The sequence below is a fragment of the Eleutherodactylus coqui genome, chromosome 1, assembly GCF_035609145.1.
Source record: "Eleutherodactylus coqui strain aEleCoq1 chromosome 1, aEleCoq1.hap1, whole genome shotgun sequence".
Classification (NCBI taxonomy): Eukaryota; Metazoa; Chordata; class Amphibia; order Anura; family Eleutherodactylidae; genus Eleutherodactylus; species Eleutherodactylus coqui.
This window is the reverse complement of record NC_089837.1, coordinates 220,632,100-220,656,569: the sequence shown is the minus strand read 5'-3', so window position 1 is coordinate 220,656,569 and position 24,470 is coordinate 220,632,100. Positions and strand designations below refer to the sequence as shown.

Genomic DNA, 24,470 nt, shown 5'->3' with positions numbered 1-24,470 from the left:
GATATAGAGTAGGATTTTGACTTAATGTTACTTGCATCTTTTAAAGGTACAAATATGTTTGTAACATTGTTCAGATGTTGTGGTAACAGATACTAGTTTCCTGGTGACAGGTTCCCTTTAAAATCACTTATGGGAAATGGAGCTGTCCATGTCATGTACTGAAATCAATCATAGGCAAGAAAACAGATGTTGATTGACTGAGTGAAGTAAAGGACAGGAGGAAAACATTATGTTAAACTCAAAAGATAAATAATAGAATGACTCAACAACCCATGCATCTTCTGTTTTATATCGTAATGAATACACAGCTATTAAAAAGAAGGGCCTGACTCCTAGGCTGTGGTCACATGGGGGCAGAAATCCCACTGAAATCTCAGGGAATGCGGCGTGGGTTTCAAAGCAGCCTGTCTGCCTGTATTCCACTGTGGCCATCTCTCCCCATAGAGAGGAGAGAGCCTGCAGCAGAAACGGTGATACAATTGACATGTCGCGGCTTTGAATTCTGTGTGGCATGTCAGTTTCATCACGGCTTGGCCGCAACAAACTGTTCACAGTGTGTGAATGTGATTTTTGCAAATCTTGTCCACTTTGCTGCAATTCCGCTCCATGTGAACCCAGCCTTAGGGTGCTATTACATGAGCACTAGTGACTGCTACTAACTCATGTTTTCCCAATAAATGCTGGGCAGCACCTGTAAGCTCAGGTGCTGCCTGGCAATTAACAGTATTAACAAGCTGTAATAGCACTAATTGCTGTAGTTGCCAATAGCACCATGTTCCTGGTTGCTTTTAGTGACAGCCTGCACTCTTTTCTCTTCCCTTATTTCTCTCAAGGTAGCACAGTGTTAGAAATACCAGAAGGAAGGGAAGGAAGTTATATAGATCAAGCTGAATCAGGGTATAGACAGGGAGGACAGCACCCAAGACAGAGTAAAGGGGAGTGAAATTAGAGAGAGAAAGAGAAGCTGCAGTAGAATCTGCAAGGGGAGGTATCAGGCATATCTAGTGTCAATGTACAGTGGGTCTGGGGGGGGGGGGGGGGGGGGTCTTCAGACACTTTCACTTTTTTACATTTTGTTGTGGCCTTGTGAAAATGAAAAGAAAATTTAAAGTTTTTCCCCATCATTCTGCACTCAACACCCCATAATGACAAAGTGAAAACAGAATGTTAGAAATCTTTGTACTTTTTTAAAAATTAAAAAATAACATTTTGCATTGACATAAGTATTCACACCCTGTACGTTGTAGTTTGTTGAAGCACCTTTGGCAGTGATTACAGCCTCCAGTCTTCTTGGATATGATGCCACTAGGATTGCACACCTGGATTTGGGGAGTGTCTGCCATTCCTTTCTGCAGATCTTCTCAAGCTCTGCCAGGTTGGATGGGGACTGTCTAGGGACACCCATTTCCAGGTCTCTCCAGAGATTTTTGATTGGTTCAAGTCAGAACTCTGGCTGGGCAACTCAAGGACACGCACAGAGATGTCCCTAATCCACTCCTGTGTTGTCTTGGATGTGTGTTTAGGGTCTTGTCTTGTTGGAAGATGAAGCTCCTGCCCAGTCTGAGGTCCCTTGCACTCTGGATGAGATCTTCATTAAGAATATATCTGTACAGTTCCGGTACTTCTTAACAAGATGTTTCTGTTCGCATCCTCTTTTGGAGGTGTGGATTACAACCGTGCACTACTTCTCACATCTGGTGGAGTTGTCCACTGATACAATCATTTTGGCAGGCTATCTTTAGACTTCATAACCGAGTCTCAGGTAGAGTGGTTGATCATGGCCTTGCCACAATTTGCATTACTGTCTGCCATTCCAGGTCTAACAGTGGTGGCAAAAACGGCATTTAAAACATTTTTTGAGTGTAGCTCGCTCAGTCATTCCTAGATATTGGAAGACTTTGCAGACCGCTCTGACATGTGACTTGGTTTCTGAGCTCAACTACTTGATGTTAATGGAAGAGATGGTAGAGGAAGACCACAACAGGAATGATCAGTTTTATTAACGCCTGGGCATCAGGGCTAGCCTTTGGTGCTAATGTAGTGTTGGACCCATACCTTGTTTAATTCAGCTCTCTATAAATCCTGACCAGTCTTGCCCTAGATGCTGAAAAACACAGCATGATGCTGCCACTTCGCTGCTTTATAGTAGGGATGGTATTGGGCAGGTGATGAGCAGTGACTGTTTACTCCAGACATTACGCTTAGAACTGAAGCCAAAAGGTTAAATTTTGGTTTCATCAGACTGGAGAATCTTGTTTTTCACAGTCTGAAAGTTCTTTAGGTGCTTTTTTGCAAACTCCAGGCAGGCTTTCATGTGTGTTTTACTGAGGAGAGGCTTATTTCTGGGCATTCTGTTATAAAGCCCAGATTGGTGCAGTGCTGCAGTGATAGTTGACCTTCAGGAAGTTTTTCCCATCTGCACACAGGATCTTTGGAGCCCAGCCAGACTGACCATTGGGTTCTTGGTCATCTTTCTTACCCTTACCAAGGTACTTGCCCCCCCCCCCCCCTCCATTAGTCAGTTTGGTGGGTCAGCCAGCTCTAGGAAGGGTCCTTGTTGCTTCACATTTCTACCATTTAAGAATTAAGGAGGTTACTGTGCTCTTGGGAACTTTCTGCACAATAGAATTTTTTGTAGCTGTCTTCAGCTCTTTGCCTCTAGACAATCCTGTCTCTGAGCTCTACAGTCTACACGCAATTCTTTCCTTCTCATAGCTAGGTTTTGGCTCTGATATGCATTGTAAACTGTAAGATTATATATAGACACTTAATAAAATTAACTGAATTTACCATAGGTAGACTTCAAACACGGTGTGGAAACATCTCAAATATGATCAAGAGAAATGGGAGGCCCCCAGAGCTAAATTTAAAGCCTCATTCCAAAGGGTCTGAATACATATGCCAATGTAAAATGTTAGTTTTACCATGAAAAAAAAATTGAAAAGATTTCGAACATTGTGTTTTCACTTTGTCAATATGGGGTATTGAGTGCAGAATGATAGAGAAAACTTGCATTTTTCTTTTAATTTGCACAAGGCCACAACATCACAAAATGAAAAAAAAGTGAAAGGGTCTGAAGACTTTCCATACCCACTGTATGCACAGGGGAGTGAAAATCACACATGGACTGTATTATGTTGGTAAAGCAGTGCAGGAATAAAGTTCATGAAAGCTGATGAAGACAGCAGGGTTCTGGATCCACATAACTAACATCCAGCATCTATTGGGAGGCATGAGTCCATGTGAGCCAAGTCTGAAAGTAGGAGCAGACTGCAAACTGAATATGAAGGCGTCTGAAAATGAATTATGGAATGGAGATTGCAGCCTGAAATGCAGTGCAATATTTTTTTTTTTAATTTTAACTCAAAATAACCATTATATTTTCTAAAAAATCAGTGTTTGCCATAGCCCTTAGATGTTGTGAACAAAATCAGAATAATAAGGTCCTGATTAAACTGTATGCTTCGTTAAACCTTCATGCTTAGTTTATGTCCTGTTAGTCCCATTTTTTAATGCAGGGTATTTAAAGGGGTTGTTCCATAAATAAATATTAATTTACTCAAACAAAACACATCTTTTCATTTGGAAACATTTACAAAAAATGTTCCCACACCTAGATATTGCTGTTACGTAGTTTTTAATAGCCCCCGCAGTGTGTTTTTTTATTCCCTCTTACAAGATCCACATAATGTGTCCCATACAGGTGGTTACACATGCTGCTTAGCAATACAGTCAGATCATCCTCTTGTACATAGGCAGTGGAATGAGTCTCGCTGTGAGAGTATTTTTATTAGAAGTAAATTCTTCTCAGCCCTATTTCTCCCCTTTTTTTTTCACCACAGCAGCTACTTTATTGACTTAAATTACAAATATTTTTAGAAAAAACCTGTCGCCCAATCGAGGTCCCAATCTTCATTCCATAAAAGCAATATATCTAAACATTCCCACTCTGATTTACGGCTACAAGCTCCAAAGACCTCCGAGTCTCCAAGGAATGTCTTCAACGTTCAAGGAAAGAACAATGGAAAAGTAATTGGAGAATTCCACCTTCTCCACCATCGGGGCAGTAAAGCTGCAGGTCCATCTATCCTAAATCTGCATTGCTCTTTAATATATGTGAACCCCTGGATGGCCTTACATGAATATTTTCTCCAGGCATGCCTCCATAATTATAGTATTCAGTGCTATGCTAGCATAGGCCAATAGGTATTTGGCAGATGCCCAGCCTTGTGGTCTTCACACGACTGTATATATGCAGCTATCTAGCAGCGTTTACAAATCGGGCAAAAATCGCCACCATCTGAACCACTGGATTCCAATGTATTCATTCAGATGAGCGATTTTTAGCCATGTAAAAAAATTGCGCCAGCAAAAATAGAACATCAGTGGCTGATTTTATACGCTGCGTCCATAGATAGATCTTGCCCAATCTTAGGCTGAGATACACTGGCAGCACCCATAGACTCCTATTGGAGGTGAAAAAAAAGGTAGGGGGAAGGAATTTTCCTGCGTCCAACACAGGGAAAAGAAGACAGCTGGCTTTATTTAAGCATTAGCAGTCATTCAGAGGATTTCTGCCGATCGAGGATTTCTGTGCTGCAGCGTATTTTTTTGCCAATACGCTGCGCTGCCAGTGTGAACGGCAGAAAATACGCAGCTAATGATCGGGTCTTGATCGCGACTATTCTTCATTCATGCGATTTTTCAGCACCAATGGCCAAACATAGAAACACATACTATCATATGAAAGAGGCCTAAATCTTCATAGAAAGGTGTTACTGGTCTCAGGGGATTGAGGACTATACACATTTAACCCTATACACTGCCTTTTCATAAAAATGTCTGAGGGTCCTTTTAGGTAGGGCAATTGTTCAGTAATTAAATGGCCAGCAGTCATCCCAGAAAATAGCACTCCTGTACTTTCATGTAGGAGCAATAATAATTCATTGAATAGAGGTGAAAAGACTGGTGATTATTTTAGTAGCCCACCTCCATTCACAATAAGCAGGCAGCTCATAGATGAAGGACTGGTGTTTACACAGACTAATCGTTGTTTGTTTTTTATGCCTAAACTAAATGACTAATAAGAAGCTAACTAATTTATCATTCACGTTCAATTGTTTATACTGAATGATTCTTTTAGATTCAAATGATCCAGCAGTAAGCTGAATGATAATCATTCCTTGTAAAAGGGACTTAAGATATTTGCCACAAAATCTGGCAGGTGTATCTCTTGCAAAAAATAAAATATCAGCTTCAACACTACCGAAAAATCATAAAGGTCATAAAGCTAGCTGTAACTGGCTTGATGTTACTGTGGTTTCCTGAAAATAAGACTTGGGCCGCCTGCACACGAGCGTTCCGGATTCCGCTAGCGGATTTTCACGCGCGTATGGTACCTAAATGTGCTTGCGGATAGGTGCGGATGCGTGAAAAATCACGCGCGGATATACGCGGATGTGTTGCGGAAAAAAACGTGCAGAAAAACCAGCAGACACCCCTTATTGTAAACCCAACCCCTAGAGAACTGCCCATTCCTTGGAAAACAGCTTAAAAACCAACACCCAGACTCCGTTTTGTCCCTCTTGCTTGTGCGAGCACCGTTAAATTATTCTGGCAACATGCTTTCACCCAGTGAGCAGATGTCTTTGGCCGCCTGCACACGGGCGGAAATCCCGCGGCAGTTTTTCCTGCGGGATTTCCGCCACTGAAAGTTTGCATAGGAGTGCATTACAATACGCACTCCTATGCAGACGGCCGCGGTTTGGCCGCGCGAAATCTCGCGCGGCAAACAAACCGTGGCATGTCCTATTTTTGTGCGGGGCTCGCACTCACCCGGCCGCCGGCTCCGGTCTGCGCATGCGCCGGCTGCGCGGCAGCCGGCACATGAAAGAGCCGGGGCCGCCAGGCGCGGGTGAGTACGCGCTCGTCTCTGCAGGCTCTCGGGTCGGGTCCCGCGGCGAGAATTCTCGCTGCCGGATCCGACCCGCTCGTCTGCAGGTGGCCTTTGTGGGCATGGTTGATCCATGTAACTTTTTTCAGGCGCTTCTCCAGCGTGACTTTATTTCAGTCACTGCAAAAAAATTCACAAGAGGAATTCGTTACTACAGATTTTGCATTCTTACATCCTGCAGTGGCAAGAAATACTACCTATCTCCCTCTACAAATTTGCCTGTGAAGCTCTGCTGTGTGTTGGGACGCCTCCTACCATGCCTACTTCCTGAAGTCATAGCAACCAGTGACTCCATCTGCAGCTGCACTGCGGATGTACTGCGTGAAAAAACGCACCCATTCACTTGTATTGGAGGCTTCACGCGCAGAATCCGACCCAAATTAGAACAGGTCGCAGATTTTTTCACGCGCGTGAAAAAACGCGATACAAATCCGTCCGTCTGGGGACAACTGCGGATCCTCATAGGAGTATATTGGCTGCGGTCTGGGGCAGATAATGTGCCTAAAATAACGCGCTGGAAATTCCGTTCGTGTGCAGGCACCCTTAGGCCGCCTGCACACGAGCGTTCCGGATTCCACTAGCGGATTTTCACGCGCGTATGGTACCTAAATGTGCTTGCGGATAGGTGCGGATGCGTGAAAAATCACGCGCGGATATACGCGGATGTGTTGCGGAAAAAAACGCGCAGAAAAATCCGGAAGACACCCTTATTGTAAACCCAACCCCTAGAGAACTGCCCATTCCCTGGAAAACAGCTTAAAAACCAACACCCAGACTCCGTTTTGTCCCTCTTGCTTGTGCGAGCACCGTTAAATTATTCTGGCAACATGCTTTCACCCGGTGAGCAGATGTCTTTGTGGGCATGGTTGATCCATGTAACTTTTTTCGGACGTACTATAAAAATACTATATAAGTGTGGTAACGTAGTAATCGTACTGACCCATAGAATAAAAATATCGGGTCGTTTTTGTTGCACTTTGCGCGCTGCAGAAACAGGACGCACCGAAAGATGGTGGAAAGTCTTTTTTTTTCTCTCCGATTACAATTTTTAAAGGTTTTTCAGTAAATTATATGGTACAATAAATAGTGCCATTGCAAAATACAACTCGTCCTGCAAAAAAATAACAAGCCCTTATACAGCGACGTCGATGGATAAATAAAGGAACTACGATTTTTTAGGGAGTAGGGGGAAAAAAAGGAAAAAAGCAAAAAAGCTCCGTCACTAAGGGGTTAAAAGTGGGGATGGAAAAAAGCACAATAAAAACAAAAGTAAAACCTGTGCGGACAGTAGACGCCAGGATTGTTCCTTTCTGTTCTTGTCGAGGTATTCTGGGGAGTTACTGTCCCATAGGCTGGGGAAGTCCTGCATGATTGCCACAAGTTTCCCCATGTCGATCATTATGGCTTGTGGCAGGCTGGTGTCTGCTGGCTGCTCTCTGGTAGATGAGGGGACTGAAAGGACAGATCTGCAGTTGAAATGTGCCTGTGAAGCTCTGTGCTGTGTGTTAGGACGCCTCCTACCATGCCTACTTCCTGTAGTCATAGCAACCAGTGACTCCATCCGCAGCTGCACTGCGGATGTACTGCGTGAAAAAACGCACCCATTCACTTGTATTGGAGGCTTCACGCGCATGATCCGACCAAAATTAGAACAGGTCGCAGATTTTTTCACGCGCGTGAAAAAACGCGATACACATCCGTCCGTCTGGGGACAACTGCGGATCCTCATAGGAGTATATTGGCTGCGGTCTGGGGCGGATTATGTGCCTAAAATCACGCGCTTGAAATTCTGCTCGTGTGCAGGCACCCTTACCGTGATAATAAGCCCTACCATGATTTTTAGGGGGCTTGAAATATAAGCCCTACCCCTAAAATAAGCCCTAGCTACACTACAAGGGGAAGAAAAGCAATACTCACCTAGCAGGCACCGTCCGGGTCCCTCCCGCTGGCCAACGGCGCTCTGGCAGGCTTCTGCATAGTCCTCAGCGCTGACAGAACAACTCTTGCTCTGATTGGTTTGTGAGCGCCGCCTCAGCCAATCAGAGCCGGCGCTCGTAAAACCAAGTAGAGCAATCTCTTGCTGGAAGCAAGGTATTCAAGCCTCATTACCAGCAAGAGTTGTTCTGTCTGCGCTGAGGACTACATGGAAGCCTGCCAGTGCACTGGAGACCAGTGGGAGCGACCTGGACGGCACCTGCTAGGTGAGTATAGGACACCCTCTGAAAATAAGACCCTGTGTCTTTTTTGGGGCAAAAATTAATATAAGGCAGGGTCTTATTTTTGGGGAAACACGGTAACAACATTAAAGGGATTGACCTATTGCTAATTGTTTTGCTGCAGGAAGCAGACAGCTTCGTATATTGGGCAGTGGCCCAGATTGGAACTGCAAGCTGAGTCCTTTTGAAGTCATCTTCATGATCAAGGGTGATGGCTTTTTCTTGCTTATCCCTCCCTCCTCATCAGCAGATGCACCTAGTTTTTTGGATGCCATAGTATCCATTTCCTTCCATGATCCATCTACATCAGCCAGACTCTGATACACTTTGCTCCACAGACTCAGTCTTCTCAGATTCCATAGACTGTGCGTCCCAGTCTAATGGATCACTATAGACTCGTTTAGCATGTACAATGAGAGCTATCCCAAAGTACACACTAAACATAAGCAAAAAATGTAATGTGAATGGGACCTAACCTACTTCGATGACTCTTTTTTGTTGACAACATATTTGTAGATATACTATATAGTCTTTTTATAATTATAATAATTTGTAATAAATGACTTTTTATAGTCTTTAGTGTGGTACTCCACAAGAATGTGAATTTTTCCAAGTAAATGTGATTCATTCGGTATTTGCACATGTTATTTGTTTGTGAATACTAACATATGATTGTGTTTAAATTGTTTCTAGATCTAGCTTATTTTCATTGATGGATCTTTATGGTGACTAAATTTTCTCTATAGAAAAAATTACTTATTTTCCTTCTATTACATTAGAATATAGAAAGCTGGAAATCAAAATGTTAGTCTGAAATTGTTCTTATTAATCCCCTCAGCGGTTATAGTGCAAAATTACCATTTAAGATTAATCTGATTCATTTATCATCTATCTGATAAAACATCTGGGCTATTAGAGATAACACAGATATTTCTGCTTTTACATATTCTTTAGCATGACACACAGGATGCACACAGCTAAGACATATGTTCTCTGCTAAATAGAATGGGGTGGGAAAAACAGTTTTACATGCATTTGAGTATAGTCTAGCAAAGCTGTTGAATAGTTTTTTCTCCAGTGTATTCACTCAGGAAAATCAAATGTCTGGTGAAATGTAGAGTGGAAAAGTAAACTCTCCATTAAATGTCACCAGTCTAACACAGAAAAAAGTGCAGAGCCGCTTTGAAAAGATTAAATTAAGCAAATCACCTGGCATTGAAATCCAGGTTCTAAGGGAATCATATAATGTGATAGGTAAACAATTGTTTCTTATATTTAAGGAACAGGGTCTATTCCATTGGATTTGTGCATAGCAAATATGGTGCCAATATTCAAAAAGGGGTCAAAAAGTGAATCTGCAAACTACAAGCCAGTAAGCCTTACTTCTATTGTGGGTTTGAGGGGTTTCTAAGAGAAAAATACAATCGTAGAGTACCTCAATTAAATTAGCTTAATAGCTTTATATCAGCATGGATTTATGAGAGCTCACTGCTGTCAAACCAATCTGATCAGCTTCTATGAGGAAGTTTGTTCTAATCTGGACCAAGAAGAGTCATTGGGTCTTGCATATCTTGATTTTTCCAAAGCGTTTGATACTGTGCCGCATAAGAGGTTGTTATATAAAATGGGAATGCTTGGTCTGGGTGACAATGTGTGTAAGTGGGTAAGTAACTGGCTCAGTGATAGAAAGCAGAGGGGGGTTAAATGGTACATACTCTGATTGGATCACTGTTACTAATGGGATACCACAGGGGGCAGTACTGGGCCCTATTCTTTTTATTATATTTATTAATGACATTATGGAGATATTTTACAGTAAAATATCACCATCTGCAGATGATACAAAACCATGTAAGGGTTCCTTCACACTGGCGAGGACAATATCGGGCCGTGATTCATAGCCCGGTATTGCCCTCGCTATTCTTTTGAAAACCCCTGGATGTGAGGAGTTTTCACATGGAAACAGCCTTGCATCCCTGCGGGGGTTCCCTTCACCCCCACACAGCTGTCACAGCCACGGCAGGAGATCGCAATGATGTCCTCTCACTATTTTCAGCCGAGCTGGCGCTGCTGCCGCCGGCCCCATTGAAAACATGTGGAAACCCCTGGATACAACAGCCTCGCATCACTGCAGGGCTGAAGGTATCCTGCACCACAGCTGTCACAGCTGTGACAGGGGATTGTGATGTTCTCCCATTGTTTTCAATGAGGCTGGTGCTGCTGCGGCTAGCACCATTAACAACAATGGGCGATATCGCAAAAAGAAAGGACATACTGCAATATGTTTTCCACATAGCATTGCATCACGGTGCCATGCAGCAAAACATCAGAAATGTGAATGAACCCATTCAAAAGAAAAGGGTTCATATTTATGCAAGATTTATGCGTCTCGCTACCCACAAATCTCGCACGATTTTCTCGCCAGTGTGAAGGCGCTGTAAAGGAGGAAAATGAGCAGGTTATTCCCCTCCAAGATGTCCATATGATTTAATTAGCCATAGGCACAGGGTTTGTAATCATAAGGTAGTGCTTTTAACAAGTCACTACTGCAACTGACAAATCATACTATACACTTATTATCAGACATAACATTAAAACCACAGAATTCTGTGCCCTCTCATGACTCCAAATCAGCTTTGACCCTTCCAGGCATGGACTCCATGTCTGAAAATGCCCTGTGATATTTCAACCCAGATGATAGCAGCAGATATTTTAAAGGGGTTTTCCACTACTAAAAAAAAACATTTTAGAGACAGGGAATACTGTAAAATAGAGAATTAAGGTATACTCATCTCCCTCAGTGCCCCTTCCATCAGCCTTCCAGAGCAGAAGCCACAGTCCCTGCTGCTCCGATCTTGGAAGAAGCTTCAGAGGTCATATGCCATTCATGGCAGAGTCACCACTGAAGCCTATGATTGGCTGAGTAATCACGCGCACAATGTATAACACTTGACTCTGTGAGCAAAGTCCTGCCCGGTTTTATCCATTTTTTAATCTTATTAGAAAAACATTTCTCATCAGAAAATAAACAGTTGTGCTAAATATTTTTAATAATACTTGAGGCTTCACAGATAAACATTATACTATTTGTCATAGCAGAACATGCAAAAAATAGCTCAAAACTATTTTTGGTATTTGATCTGACTGCTTTCCAATGTAAAAAGTTCATTCAGTACTATTTCACATATGCAAAGAAAGGGTTAAAGTGCAGAAAGAAAAGTGAAATACTTTGTTAGAACATCAATTGACTAGCTGAGATCTGGAAGACTTGGGAAAAGGACATCAATAGATTTCAAACAAAGATATGTCTGTTTTGGGCAGCTGATTGTTGTTGCAAGCACCAGTATTAAAGGATTTAGATTTTAACTTTGGCAGTGTCCTACTGATTTCGAAAAGATGTCTTTGGATAAATATGTACAGTTCACAAAGAGGGCATAGTTTAGTGTAGAAGCACTTCAAATACTGTAACTCTTTAAGAACATTTTTTTTCATACGCCAGGTAACATTTGCTAGAGGAAGCCGTAGTAGTGACATTCTAAGTGAATTTGAATAGCGTCATGCAGAACCCCGTAGTGGGTCCCTTCTTTCCTGCGGACATGAGACTAAAAAGAAGATTAAACTTACCTGTCCGGACGCTGCGGATCTTCCCTCTGTCGCGGCCAGATCTTCTTTCTTCGGGCCGGCGGATGTGCTCGGCACGTCAGCAGCATACCGCGCGCATGCGTCGGGCACTCCATTTTTTTTTTTGAACTCCTGCTCCCCCGTGCTCCCGTGCCGGAGAGCAGGAATTCAGGTGTGGGTGTGCCGCGGATCCGGACGGCTTCCATAGGCTTCAATAGAAGCCTGCGGGAGCCGTCCCAGTGGGAGACTCGCACTAAAAATGGAGCATTCCGCGGGTGTTTTCCCGTACACGCAATCCGCACCTCAGGGGAAAATGACATCCGCAGGTATTTAACTACCTGCGGGTGTCCAATGCATCCCTATGGGGCGCAGATCATGCTGCGGATTCTTAATTTTATTTTAGCAGTGGACATGAGGCCTTAGGCTAAATTCAAGAAATGCAGCCTGATATCATGCTTGTCAAAGCGCGTTTTACCTGCGGATGCGAGGCGTTTTTCATTCAAAACACCTCGTATCACTTCTGTGAAATTTCAATTCCCTCTTGTGTATTTCATGCGCAATAGAGGATCACAAGTATTTCCCATTGATTTCAATGGGAAACATTGCATCGCACTTGTGGTTTATGGCACAGCATGCAATGTGTTTGACTGTCCCATTAAAAACAATGGGCGATGTGTTCTGAAGCAAGCGAAAAAATAGGACATGCAGCGATTTTTTTACCTTGCAGCATCGCTGTGAGGGAAAAGATCACTAATGTGTATGACTCCATACAAAAGAATGGAGTTCATATTCGTACCTTCTCACAACGCAAAAAAATCAAGCTAGTTTTGCCCCCGTGAACATGAAGCCTTAGGCTGTTTTCACACCTGTGTTATGGTTGAGTTCAGGTTCTCTTAGCTCTATTTTTGGAGGACAGAAACTGAAATAATTGAAAAAAAGGAACCATTTTTTTCCCTGTTGATTTCAATGGAGTTTCAAAAAACATGGAAAGCAAACGGAAGGCTTTTTTAAGACTGAAAAATAACACTGCAGACTGAGCTATTTTCCCATCCAAAAAAAAAACTGGAAACCTAACTGAACCGAAGCAACCTGAAGGCATTCAGCTTTTCTTTTTTTCTTTTTTTGAAACCCCATTAAAATCAATAGGGAAAAAAATGACCCATTTTTATCTGTTTTTTTTCCAGTATCTCCCCCGTAAATGGAGCAGAGAGACGGAAGCCCTGAGCTGACCCTAACACAGCTGTGAAAGCAGCCTTAACACTTTAAATTCTCACACTCAGCATTATAAATGTACAGTGGTACCTTGGTTTACGAGTGATTCAGCTTGCAAGCTTCTTGACTTGCGAGCAGGCTCTCTTCCGAATTTTTGCTCTGATTTAAGAGCAAAGAATCGGGTTACGAGCCTGTTCACAAGTCAAGTGGGGTAGTGTCTAATACTCACCTACCATCGGCGTTCTGGTCCTCGCGATGGTCTTCGGCTGATTGGTTAAACCAGCACCAGCTTTCATTGGCTGATGCGGCACTAGATTAACCAATCAGAGCATTAGCTAGCTGAAGGCGGGGTATTCAAGCAATGCTCTGTCAGCGTGAAGAAGAGACTCGGCAGGCTGCAGCAGCGATGGAGACCCACGTGAGGACCAGGACGCCAGCAGTAGGTGAGTATCGATGCTTGGTTTTTTCTACATGTAATGTACAATTTTCCCCATTGAAATGAACTGGAACGCATTAATGGCATTTCAGTTCATTTCAATGGGGAAAATTGATTTGACTTACGAGTGTTTTGGGTTAAGAGATTCGTTACGGAACAAATTAAACTCTTAACCCAAGGCACCACTATATTTAGAGATTTATTGTAAAAATGTGTCCACTCTGAGCCACTGCAACTGTGTTGAAGTAACAATTGGATCATTCCATTTCATGAATTCCTGCTGTATTTTTTCTTTTTTTGGTTTATTTGTTGTTATTGAAAACCTCCCACTTCTAAAGGAAACATTTGGATTAAAGTCATTGTACCAGAATCATACATTATCCCGCATCTACAGTATAGGGAATAACTTGTTAATCAGAGGAGGTTCGACTGCTGAGACCCCATTGATCCTGAGAAAAGGGGTTCCATGTTCCCCATCCTCCACACTGTAGGCTTACAGCACTCCCCACAGTGAAGAGGAGACTGAATGGAGAGCTGGTCATGGTACTCCATTCATTTTCATTGGGACTGCAGGAGATAGCCGAATCTCAAGTGCTGGGTTATTTCCGTCGCTGCCATTGAAATGAATGAAGCAGCGGCTGTGCATGCTCAACCAGCACTCCATGTATTCTCACATCACTGTACATGTGGGACATGGGGGCACATGGAACCCCCCTTCTCTGGATTGGTAGGGGATCAGCAGTAAGACCGCCACCAATCAGAAAGTTGTCCCCTATCCTGTGCATAGGAGATAATTTATGATTCTGGTACAACCCCTATAATATTATATGATTAAACTGCATTTCATGTCATTTCCTAATATGTACAGATGTGTCCTTCCTTACCTTTCGTCTTGGCTCAGCATATCCTGAGAGGAGTAGTGAGATGACCAACTTTGGATAAAAGCATGATTGTGTGTTACTGTGACGGGAGGTGTATATGCTGTATATTTCTATATGTGACCACTAGGTCTTTGTGATGTTAATTGCAGTCTGTAAAAAGTCTTCTTAGCATGATAATATATTGAGAAGTTGGAGTCCTTAATAATATTCATGCACACATCTGTAAATTCTTTCATAAACTTCTAAAGATAGAGCTTGACTTTCATTCTACATTACAACAGACTTGGATACGGTTATGCATATTTTAAGAAGAATCTGCCCTATTTAAGAACAGCATATTTCAGAGACAGATGTACTGTGCTGTTAGTCCAAAGAGCACTAAAATGTTGGTCTGTTTGACTAATGAAGCTACTCACAGAATAATAAACACTACGAATCAATTAGCCAAATGGCACCATTTTTTGTGCCGTTTGGACTAATAGTACAACAGACCTATGCCTGAAATATGTTGTCCTTAAATAGGGTAGCATATTCAGATGACAGATCCACTTCAATTATAAATATACTATTTGGAATGGCAAGAGACAAAGGTGTATTCTGTGCCTATAGGAAAGCAATTTGTATTTGCCTACAGTATGTGATATACTGTGTAATCATTATTTTGTGCGTCATTGGGTCTTTTACAGAAAAACCTGTTCACTTACAATTTTAGTGGTGTCTTCTTTGTAATTACTGAAAGTAAGCCAAAAATGATTCATCTTTCTCAATAGGCGAGGCTAAAAAAGAACATTACCAGAATTATATGCTGATTGCAGAATACAAGCAGAGCAGGCAGTCTCTGAAATGAAGCTCCAACAAAAGGCAGCAGAATGCTGATTGATATCACAAGCGCTGTTTTGGCAATTTCTGCCAGTAAAAGGCCGGGTCCACATGACCATTAGTGCCGGCGTGCTGTGCAGAAATGTTTTGCGTGCCAGCACACGACAAGTAAGCATAGACATGCATATTTGCTGCATGCCACCAATCCCTGTGCACTTACTCGGCATGTGTGTGTGCGTAATATGCGCCAAGATAGTGCATGCTGCAATTTTTTCACACGGTAATATGCTGTGAGTGGCCAGATATAAGTCAATGGGCTATTTTAAATGGGTGTCCTACACGGGAAAAATGCACGTGCGATGCGCAATGACAATGCGCCCATGTGAGAGTGCCCATGGGCAGCAGTAGTTCTTATTGCCAGTGATGTCAAAGACCTAAAAGTGTACATAGCATTTTGGAAAATTGTATTTGGGGACCAAAGTGAAAGAATGAACTGCCTTGATATGTCACATATGAGATCTGTTTTTCTAATTATGAAAATGTGCCTGGAATTTCACTTTAGTGAAAAAACATAATTATTACACCATCGTGATCGATGCCTTATTCATTCAACACTCTTAAGTAGATTCATTCATTTATACTATGGGCAGGTGGAGTCAATCATTCATTCTTCTTTACATACACACAGTTTTGCAGTTTACTTAACGCAACCTTTGCTGTTTTGTTTAGGATGTCTGCAAATAGTAATCTTCATTTCATTACTGGTTTTCATTTTTCCCATCTGCTTCTCTTTGGACAAAGTCAATGCGGATTTCATTTCTATAATGATGTGCCAAAAACTCATTTATTCCAGTTAGCGCATTTCAAATTGCAAACAACCAAATGCAACTATAATGAAAAGTCCCATGTCAACATTGCACTTGATTAAAGTCAGTCTGTTGTTACAAGTTAAGCTTTTCATCTTGATCCATGGTGTGTGCTGTTTGAAAATAACGTAAATGAAAATGAATGCTGCTGTATGTTCACCCATTCACACTCAATGTGCCTTTTCTAGGTTGAACCACTAATACAGAAAGGTCATGAGGGCTTTGTACATCATATATTGCTGTATCAATGTGAAAGGGAAGCTGGTGACACAGTACTTGAATATGGACATGAATGCTATCATCCCAATATGCCTGATGTTTTCCTTACATGTGAAACAGTCCTTTTTGCTTGGGCAATAGGTGGTGAGGTGAGTGCCACAGTTACATATTTAATATTTCTATTCTTTTTTCTGTTTGTTCCCCATAACAGCCACCTTAACGGGGTAATAGGCAAATTGTTCATAATGTTTGTACAACCGAATATAAGTATAGGAGCCACATGCACTATATTTTCAAACTCAGGGGCGTAACTAAAGGCTCAGGGGCCCTGATGCCAAACGTGAGTTGCCCCCCCCCCCCCCTCTGTTTGTATCTGTACCCATACCCATACCTAAACCATGCTGCACAGAGACATAACTTGAAGCTTCTGGGCCCCAATGCAAAACCTGTAACAGGGCCCCCAACTATAATGCTTTATTCATAGTACTGGGTTCCCTATATGGTGAAGAGAGGCCTTATGGGCCCCCTAAGGCTCCTGGGCCCGGGTGCAACCGCATCCCCTGCACCCTCTATAGTTACGTCCCTGTTCAACCTTATTACTATGGTGAGACCCTTGACAATCTTTGATGACTCATAGGAAAGTACTACTCCCATTCTTATGGCAATGGAATCTGGAATAGAGGCTTGTGGAGTAGTCTGTAATTCTTGGCTAGCACTATACTCTGGCTTTGATGTACTCGTTGTTTTGCCAATCATCTGTGAGCAAGCTTAAATCAATTTGCCATTTTTAGTGTAAAAGTTCAAGGAACCTGTTAGGTCTGGCAGACGTGGGCATCATTCTCTGAATCTGTGATTGCCTTTTTTCCAGAACTGCCATTGTTAAATTGGTTCTGCCCATTCCACCCATCTGCAAATTTTTGGTCATTTCTTCACCACTATATAGAGGCCTCAGGCCTCACAGCCCCTGCTGCAGTGTTGATGTATGAGACTTCATATATGCACGTGTCGCAGCTGCTCCTGTTTTTTCCTGTATTTCCAGTTTATGCTTGGTCTACTGTTTGCTCCAGTACTTCCAGCTTGGTCCTAAACTTGTTCCCTCCTTGGTTCTGCAAACGGCGTTGTCTTATCCAACTTACTGATAATCAGTCCTGACAGGCTTAATCAGCGCCTAGGTTCCTGTGCAGGGCCGCCCTTGTCAGGGTGAATTCTCTGTTGTTGATAGTCAGGGACTTTCCATCTCCTGCTTCCAGCATAGGGTTAGATCCCCCTGGTCACCTTGCATTCCAAGTCACACCGTCCAGCAGTGAGCATCCAGGTTTCCAGAGTCGGCTGTCTGCCCTGCCGGTCTGTTTCATCTACTGGATGGGTGACACAGTGGATTCACATCAAATCCTAACTGAACCCTGGTTGGAAAAACTGCACTGCACAACCCCTTTACCTTTTGGTATATCATTAGTTAGATATATGCCTATGTCTTGTAGTTCAGTTTGATTTAAATTATTCTTCATTAATGATGACAATTATTCTTTCACAGCTAAGTACTACTTTTAGTTTTTTTAATTACCTTGTTTTCACTTCTTCACAGGGATTTACATATCCACCTCATGCTGGCCTATCCATTGGAACTTCAACAGATCCAACATATGTTCTTATGGAAGTCCATTATGACAATCCACTCCAACAGGAAGGTAACACAAAATATTAAACAGATATTGCAATTTATTATTTCCCAATCATTCATTTTTTCATCATTTATATATTTGAGATCTGAACTACAATACAGGGAATGGAAATGGGCAAGAGGGCAAATGAAATTTCATTAGTAAAAAAGTGTTTTATGTTTTGAGATGGAGGTAAATAATTTTTCATAAACTTTGCAAATAAGTCTCATTTTTGGCTACACTAAAGAGAAGCCTCTCATTAGAAAGAAGAAAATGTTTACCATTTACAAACTCTTTCACTCTTGAGAAGAATCCAGACTGCTTGCGATATTTTAGAATCGTATGATGTTTTGTGTTCCATTGGGTGAGAGTTTACTTTGACCACTGATTCCTGTAGATGGAATTCTATTATGACCACTGATTCCTTTGTTCTATTATAATAATTTCCCAACTACCAATATATGTTTTACTTATCTACAAATGTATTTTCTGCTTTCATGCCATGGGCCCCTACAAACTAAGTTTTTCTTAGTTTACAAATAATGTAGCCAAAGCAAGTCATAAAAGACAAGAAATTCATGTGGCTCTGTGGTCCTGAAGAAAAATCAAACTCTTTTAGGGTATGTTAACATGTAGCAGATATGCTGTGGACTTTCTATGTAGATTTGAGGTCAGAGAATTAATAACCGATATTTTCTTTATATGTGTAGATGTCCCTTTACAGTACGTTAAAATTTTCTTTGTTGTAAACTACCAGAAAAACAAGGGGTAACTGAAATATCATTGAATATCCATTGTTTTCAATGAATGTTTTGCTATCTACCAAAGTGGGGGATCCTTAGCTATATAACTTTATGGAGCCTGAAAACAGGTTGACTAAAGCAGTCAACCCTTTAACCCTTTAAGGACCAAGCACTGTACATGGCTTGGGGCGCTAGGTCCCAGGTTTAAAGCCCAGCGGTATGTAAAATTATGGCGAGGATTAAAGCTTCCTGCTTCTGCAATCAATCAGAGACTGGATGGGTTGTCAGCTGTCAGTCACAGCTGATAACCCAGAGGAGGAGGGAGAAGTGGGTTTTAATCTGCTGCAGAATGTAACCTTTCAAGGGTTGAAATCTGCAGCATAAATAGGCATGCAAATTTGTGTAAGAATTTTGTGCTCCATCAGCAGGAGATGTTAAAAATCTCCACATGGCTTGTACTGTAAACGCTGTGAATTTCTACAGCAAAATTGCTGCAGAAATTGCTCATTATTTACGTTGTGTGTGAACCTGCTCTATAAGCCCATTCATACATCTCTTGCCTGAAATGATGCTCCAACACAGTTTTACCTGGTTACCATATGATGGGGGGTGGTCTCCAAAAAAATGTGCACAAGGTGCCATCTAATGCAGGGTCGGCACTGCTAAAAGCAATAAATTTCTACCGTATGAAATAGTGAAGAACATGGTATGAAGTGAAAATGCATGTATTGCTATAAAAAAAACATCCATGTAAACAAATCCTACACTTAGGGTGCCTGCACACGGACAGATTTGCATTGCAGAATCCGGAGTGGGTGTCTGCCTCCGCATTCCGCAGCAAATGCCACCCACAGCATCCTATGGCAAAATGCGATTTCCTGCTCATGAGTGGAAATCGATTGCAATTTTCCACTCGCGAAGAAAAAATCGTAGCATTCTGTGATTCTGTGCAGACAACTTTCATTGAAGTCAATGGAAGCTGTTTGCCCCTGCGACCCGTTTGCAATCATCATAGTGGAACGGTTGCAGGATCCGTACCACTGCCTAGCGACAGCGCAGCATAATCTGTACTGCGCATGTGCGCCGTCCGGCACATTCGCAGCACAGATATGAAGACGGCGGACAGGTACGCTGGTGTCACAGGCTGGGCACAGGGTTGGATTCTGCTGCGGGATCCCGCATGCAGAATCCGACCCAGCCATGTGCAGGCAGCCTTACTCTAGGTCCTCTTATGGGAAAATATTTGATGTTAAGAAATAATGCACTAACAATGCTGATTACAGATCGCGTATAAAACTTTCAGGTGTTCACACCAAAGTTTTGCAATTATTCCTTTGTCGAATGCCTACAGTACTTTTGAAACTGTTATTCTGTCTGCCATTACTAGTCCCCATTGATTCAATTTGTTGAGTAGGTTGCAGTAATGCTTCATCTATAGTGATTGACACAGTCACATAACATATAAGATCACCATAGCCTAAAAAACTCATGGGTCTAGCTATTGGGATTGCCTATTTATATGGTGATGAAAACTTCCTCTATATAATCCAATAGTTCTATAGCATTTACCCTGTCTGTATTTCATTTTATTGGTATATGAAAACTATATATATATTCGTGGTTTATTACTTTAGGATGCTGTATATGACCTACCAGTGGATTTGCATTGCTCAAACATGTATTTCTATTCGTTGTAGGGTTAATAGACAATTCAGGAATTAAGCTATATTACACCCCACAGACAAGAAAATATGATGCTGGTGTTTTAGAGGCAGGCATTTGGGTCAGCCTATATCACATGATCCCACCAGGTATGCCTGCATTCAGCTCCGAAGGACACTGCACTATGGAATGTTTGAAAGAGGTGTGTGTAGTGATTGGCATTTTATTCCTCACAGCATGCCAGGAAGTCTGCAAAACATGATGCATTCTATGTGTTGCATAAATAACTTGATATCTGGTTTTGACCTGTCAAATTTACTTAAATAGGATTTCCTACAAAAGACATTTATCCACAATCTACAGGATTTAGGATAAATGTCTAATAGCTGAAAGTGTGACTGCTGGGACCATCAGCGATCCCAAGAACTGTGTACTCCGAATATACATTGTGAATAGCGTAGAGGTGCACATGCTCACGTTATTCATTTCAATGTAATGAAGGCCGATCAATGAGTTCAGCTACCTCCTTCTGTCCCATAGAAGTGAAAGGAGTGGTGGTTACGCATGTGCACCACTGCTTCATTCACATGGGGCATTTGGGATGAGCCATTCTTGAGATTCGTGTGGGTCCCAGGGGTTGGACGCCAGTATGTAGACTTTTATTCCCTATTCTGTGGCTAGGGATTCAATGTCTTTATTGGAATACCCCTTTAGTGGACTAGTATGAGAGGTAGAGCATATACAAATGGTAAAATACCAGATGATGTCCGCAAAACTGACATAAAAACATAACTATTCCATTACCAATAAACGTGTTGGTAGACCAAAAGCCAAGCCTTGCTCTACTGTATTTCTCACATGAAGATTGGCTGTATTCCAAAGGGCATTTTGTAATTAGCACAGTGCTGTACAAAGAAGGGAAGGAGCCTTATAACAAAGAATAAAACATGCTATGTTCCACAGAATATGAGATATCGAGTTAGTAATAGAATGCCGGACCCCTGCTGCAAATCTGGCACTCAGACATGCGTTCAACACCAAACCCAACTGAACAAAATATCTTAACAGACTCAGCACTAAAGAGAATGATGCAGACAAGATGATAATAGCCTGAACTATCGACATTATCGCAACTAAAATGTATCATCCTGCCTGGTTATTTTCCAAGCTAGTTTACCATCAAATGCATAGTCTACATTGCCCAATGTCAATCAAATTAAAATTAATCCATTGACTTGGGGTGGTGTAGACTGCCCACTTGAAATTAGACTAGTTCAGGCTTGGAAGGTAACTAAAGACTATGGGAGAGCAGGGTGGGGGATATTTAAAAAATAAAACCACCGGAGGAATCTGCAGTAAAGGTGTGCAGCCTAGCCCGGTGGTCAGAAGATGTGGTAGGTCCTCTTTAATATCACTGTATATGCTACATTTACTTTGGCAATACCAGTCAAATAACAAACAAAGGTTATTAATGAAATATATAATCAAAGGAAGCATTGTATAGTGTTGTATATAATAGTCCTCACCACAACATCCTCAGTTTATTCACTGTAGGGAATTTCAAACAATGAAATGAAAAGGACTTTTTTGTGGACTAACGAGGAAGTCTTCCTCAAGTAGACCAGATGTGAGATCAATGAGTTGAAAGTATTTCTTCTTAATAATAGGGCATGTGTTCTTTCAATGATAAATACCAGTTAAATATTTGGAGAATCTGTCATTATAAAACTTTACTCAAAAGTGTCCACTCCAATCTTTGTATTGACTGCCTTTAATGTAGAAAAATGTAAATATAGAGAAATACAATAAATATATCTAATAATAATTAGAGATGAGCGAACACCAAAATGTTCGGGTGTTCGTTATTCGGAACGAACTTCCCGCGATGCTCGAGGGTTCGTTTCGAACAACGAACCCCATTGAAGTCAATGGGCGACCAGAGCATTTTTGTATTTCGCCGATGCTCGCTAAGGTTTTCATGTGTGAAAATCTGGGCAATTCAAGAAAGTGATGGGAATGAAACAGAAACGGATAGGGCAGGCGAGGGGCTACATGTTGGGCTGCATCTCAAGTTCACAGGTCCCACTATTAAGCCACAATACCGGCAAGAGTGGGCCTCCCCCCCCTCCCAACAACTTTTACTTCTGAAAAGCCCTCATTAGCATGGCATACCTTTGCTAAGCACCACACTAGCTACAACAAAGCACAATCACTGCCTGGATGACACTCCGCTGCCACTTCTCCTGGGTTACATGCTGACCAACCGCCCCCCCTCCCCCCCCACAGCACACACCAAAGTGTCCCTGCGCAGCCTTCAGCTGCCCTCATGCCACACCACCCTCATGTCTATTTAGAAGTGCGTCTGCCATGAGGAGGAACCGCAGGCACACACTGCAGAGGGTTGGCACGGCTAGGCAGCGACCCTCTTTAAAAGTGGCGGGGCGATAGCCCACAATGCTGTACAGAAGCAATGAGAAATAGAATCCTGTGCCACCGCCATCAGGAGCTGCACACGTAGGCATAGCAATGGGGAACCTATGTGCCACACACTATTCATTCTGTCAAGGTGTCTGCATGCCCCAGTTAGACCGGGCTTTTTAATTCATAGACACAGGCAGGTACAACTCCCTATTGTGAAGTCCCTGTGGACCGACAGCATGGGTGGGTGCCAGGAAGCCACCGGCGGTACATAGAAATATCCCATTGCATTGCCCAACACAGCTGAGGTAGTAATGTCGTGCGTAATACAGGTGGGCTTCGGCCCACACTGCATGCCCCAGTCAGACTGGGGTTCTTTACAAGTGTACAGATGTGTTAAAAACTCCGTGTGCACCTACAGCATGGGTGGCTCCCTGGAACCCACCGGCGGTACATAAAAATATCCCATTGCATTGCCCAACACAGCTGAGGTAACGTCAGCTGTAATGCAGGTGGGCTAAAAATTAATTTGATTACACTGTAGGCGAGGGCCCACAAAAATTGCTGTATCAACAGTACTAATGTACATCCCAAAAATTGGCCATGGCCAGCCAAGAGGGCAGGTGAAACCCATTAATCGCTTTGGTTAATGTGGCTTAAGTGGTAACTAGGCCTGGAGGCAGCCCAGTGTAACGAAAAATTGGTTCAAGTTAAAGTTCCAACGCTTTTAAGCGCATTGAAACTTATAAAAATTGTTCAGAAAAATTATTTGAGTGAGCCTTGTGGCCCTAAGAAAAATTGCCCGTTCAGCGTGATTACGTGAGGTTTCAGGAGGAGGAGCAGGAGGAGGAGGAGGAATATTAGACACAGATTTATGAAGCAGAAATGTCCCCGTTTTGGATGGTGAGAGAGAACGTAGCTTCCATCCGCGGGTGCAGCCTACGTATTGCTTACGTATCGCTGCTGTCCGCTGGTGGAGAACAGAAGTCTGGCGAAATCCAGCCTTTGTTCATCTTGATGAGTGTTAGCCTGTCGGCACTGTCGGTTGACAAGCGGCTACGCTTATCTGTGATGATTCCCCCAGCCGCACTAAACACCCTCTCCGACAAGACGCTAGCCGCAGGACAAGCAAGCACCTCCAGGGCATACAGCGCTAGTTCAGGCCACGTGTCCAGCTTCGACACCCAGTAGTTGTAGGGGGCAGAGGCGTCACCAAGGATGGTCGTGCGATCCGCTACGTACTCCCTCACCATCCTTTTACAGTGCTCCCGCCGACTCAGCCGTGACTGGGGAGCGGTGACACAGTCTTGGTGGGGAGCCATAAAGCTGGCCAGGCCCTTAAAGACTGTTGCACTGCCTGGGATGTACATGCTGCTCGATCTACGCACATCCCCTGCTACCTTGCCCTCGGTACTGCGCCTTCTGCCACTAGCGCTGTCAGCTGGGAATTTTACCATCAGCTTGTCCGCAAGGGTCCTGTGGTATAGCAACACTCTCGAACCCCTTTCCTCTTCGGGAATCAGAGTGGGCAGGTTCTCCTTATACCGTGGATCGAGCAGTGTGTACACCCAGTAATCCGTCGTGGCCAGAATGCGTGTAACGCGAGGGTCACAAGAAAGGCATCCTAACATGAAGTCAGCCATGTGTGCCAGGGTACCTGTACGCAACACATGGCTGTCTTCACTAGGAAGATCACTTTCAGGATCCTCCTCCTCCTCCTCCTCAGGCCATACACGCTGAAAGGATGACAGGCAATCAGCCGG

The 24,470-nt window shown here is 42.8% G+C and overlaps 1 protein-coding gene across 2 annotated transcripts in view; it reads left to right on the top strand.

Moving 5' to 3' along the window:
• Positions 1–24,470, top strand: part of MOXD1 (monooxygenase DBH like 1) — a 79,028-nt gene that overhangs the window by 31,612 nt on the left and 22,946 nt on the right. For both annotated transcript variants that reach the window (XM_066605568.1, XM_066605569.1), the window contains exons 5-7: positions 16,193–16,372; positions 17,809–17,911; positions 20,325–20,491. In XM_066605568.1, coding sequence (XP_066461665.1) covers positions 16,193–16,372; positions 17,809–17,911; positions 20,325–20,491 — 450 coding nt within the window. The remainder of the gene's footprint in view (positions 1–16,192; positions 16,373–17,808; positions 17,912–20,324; positions 20,492–24,470) is intronic.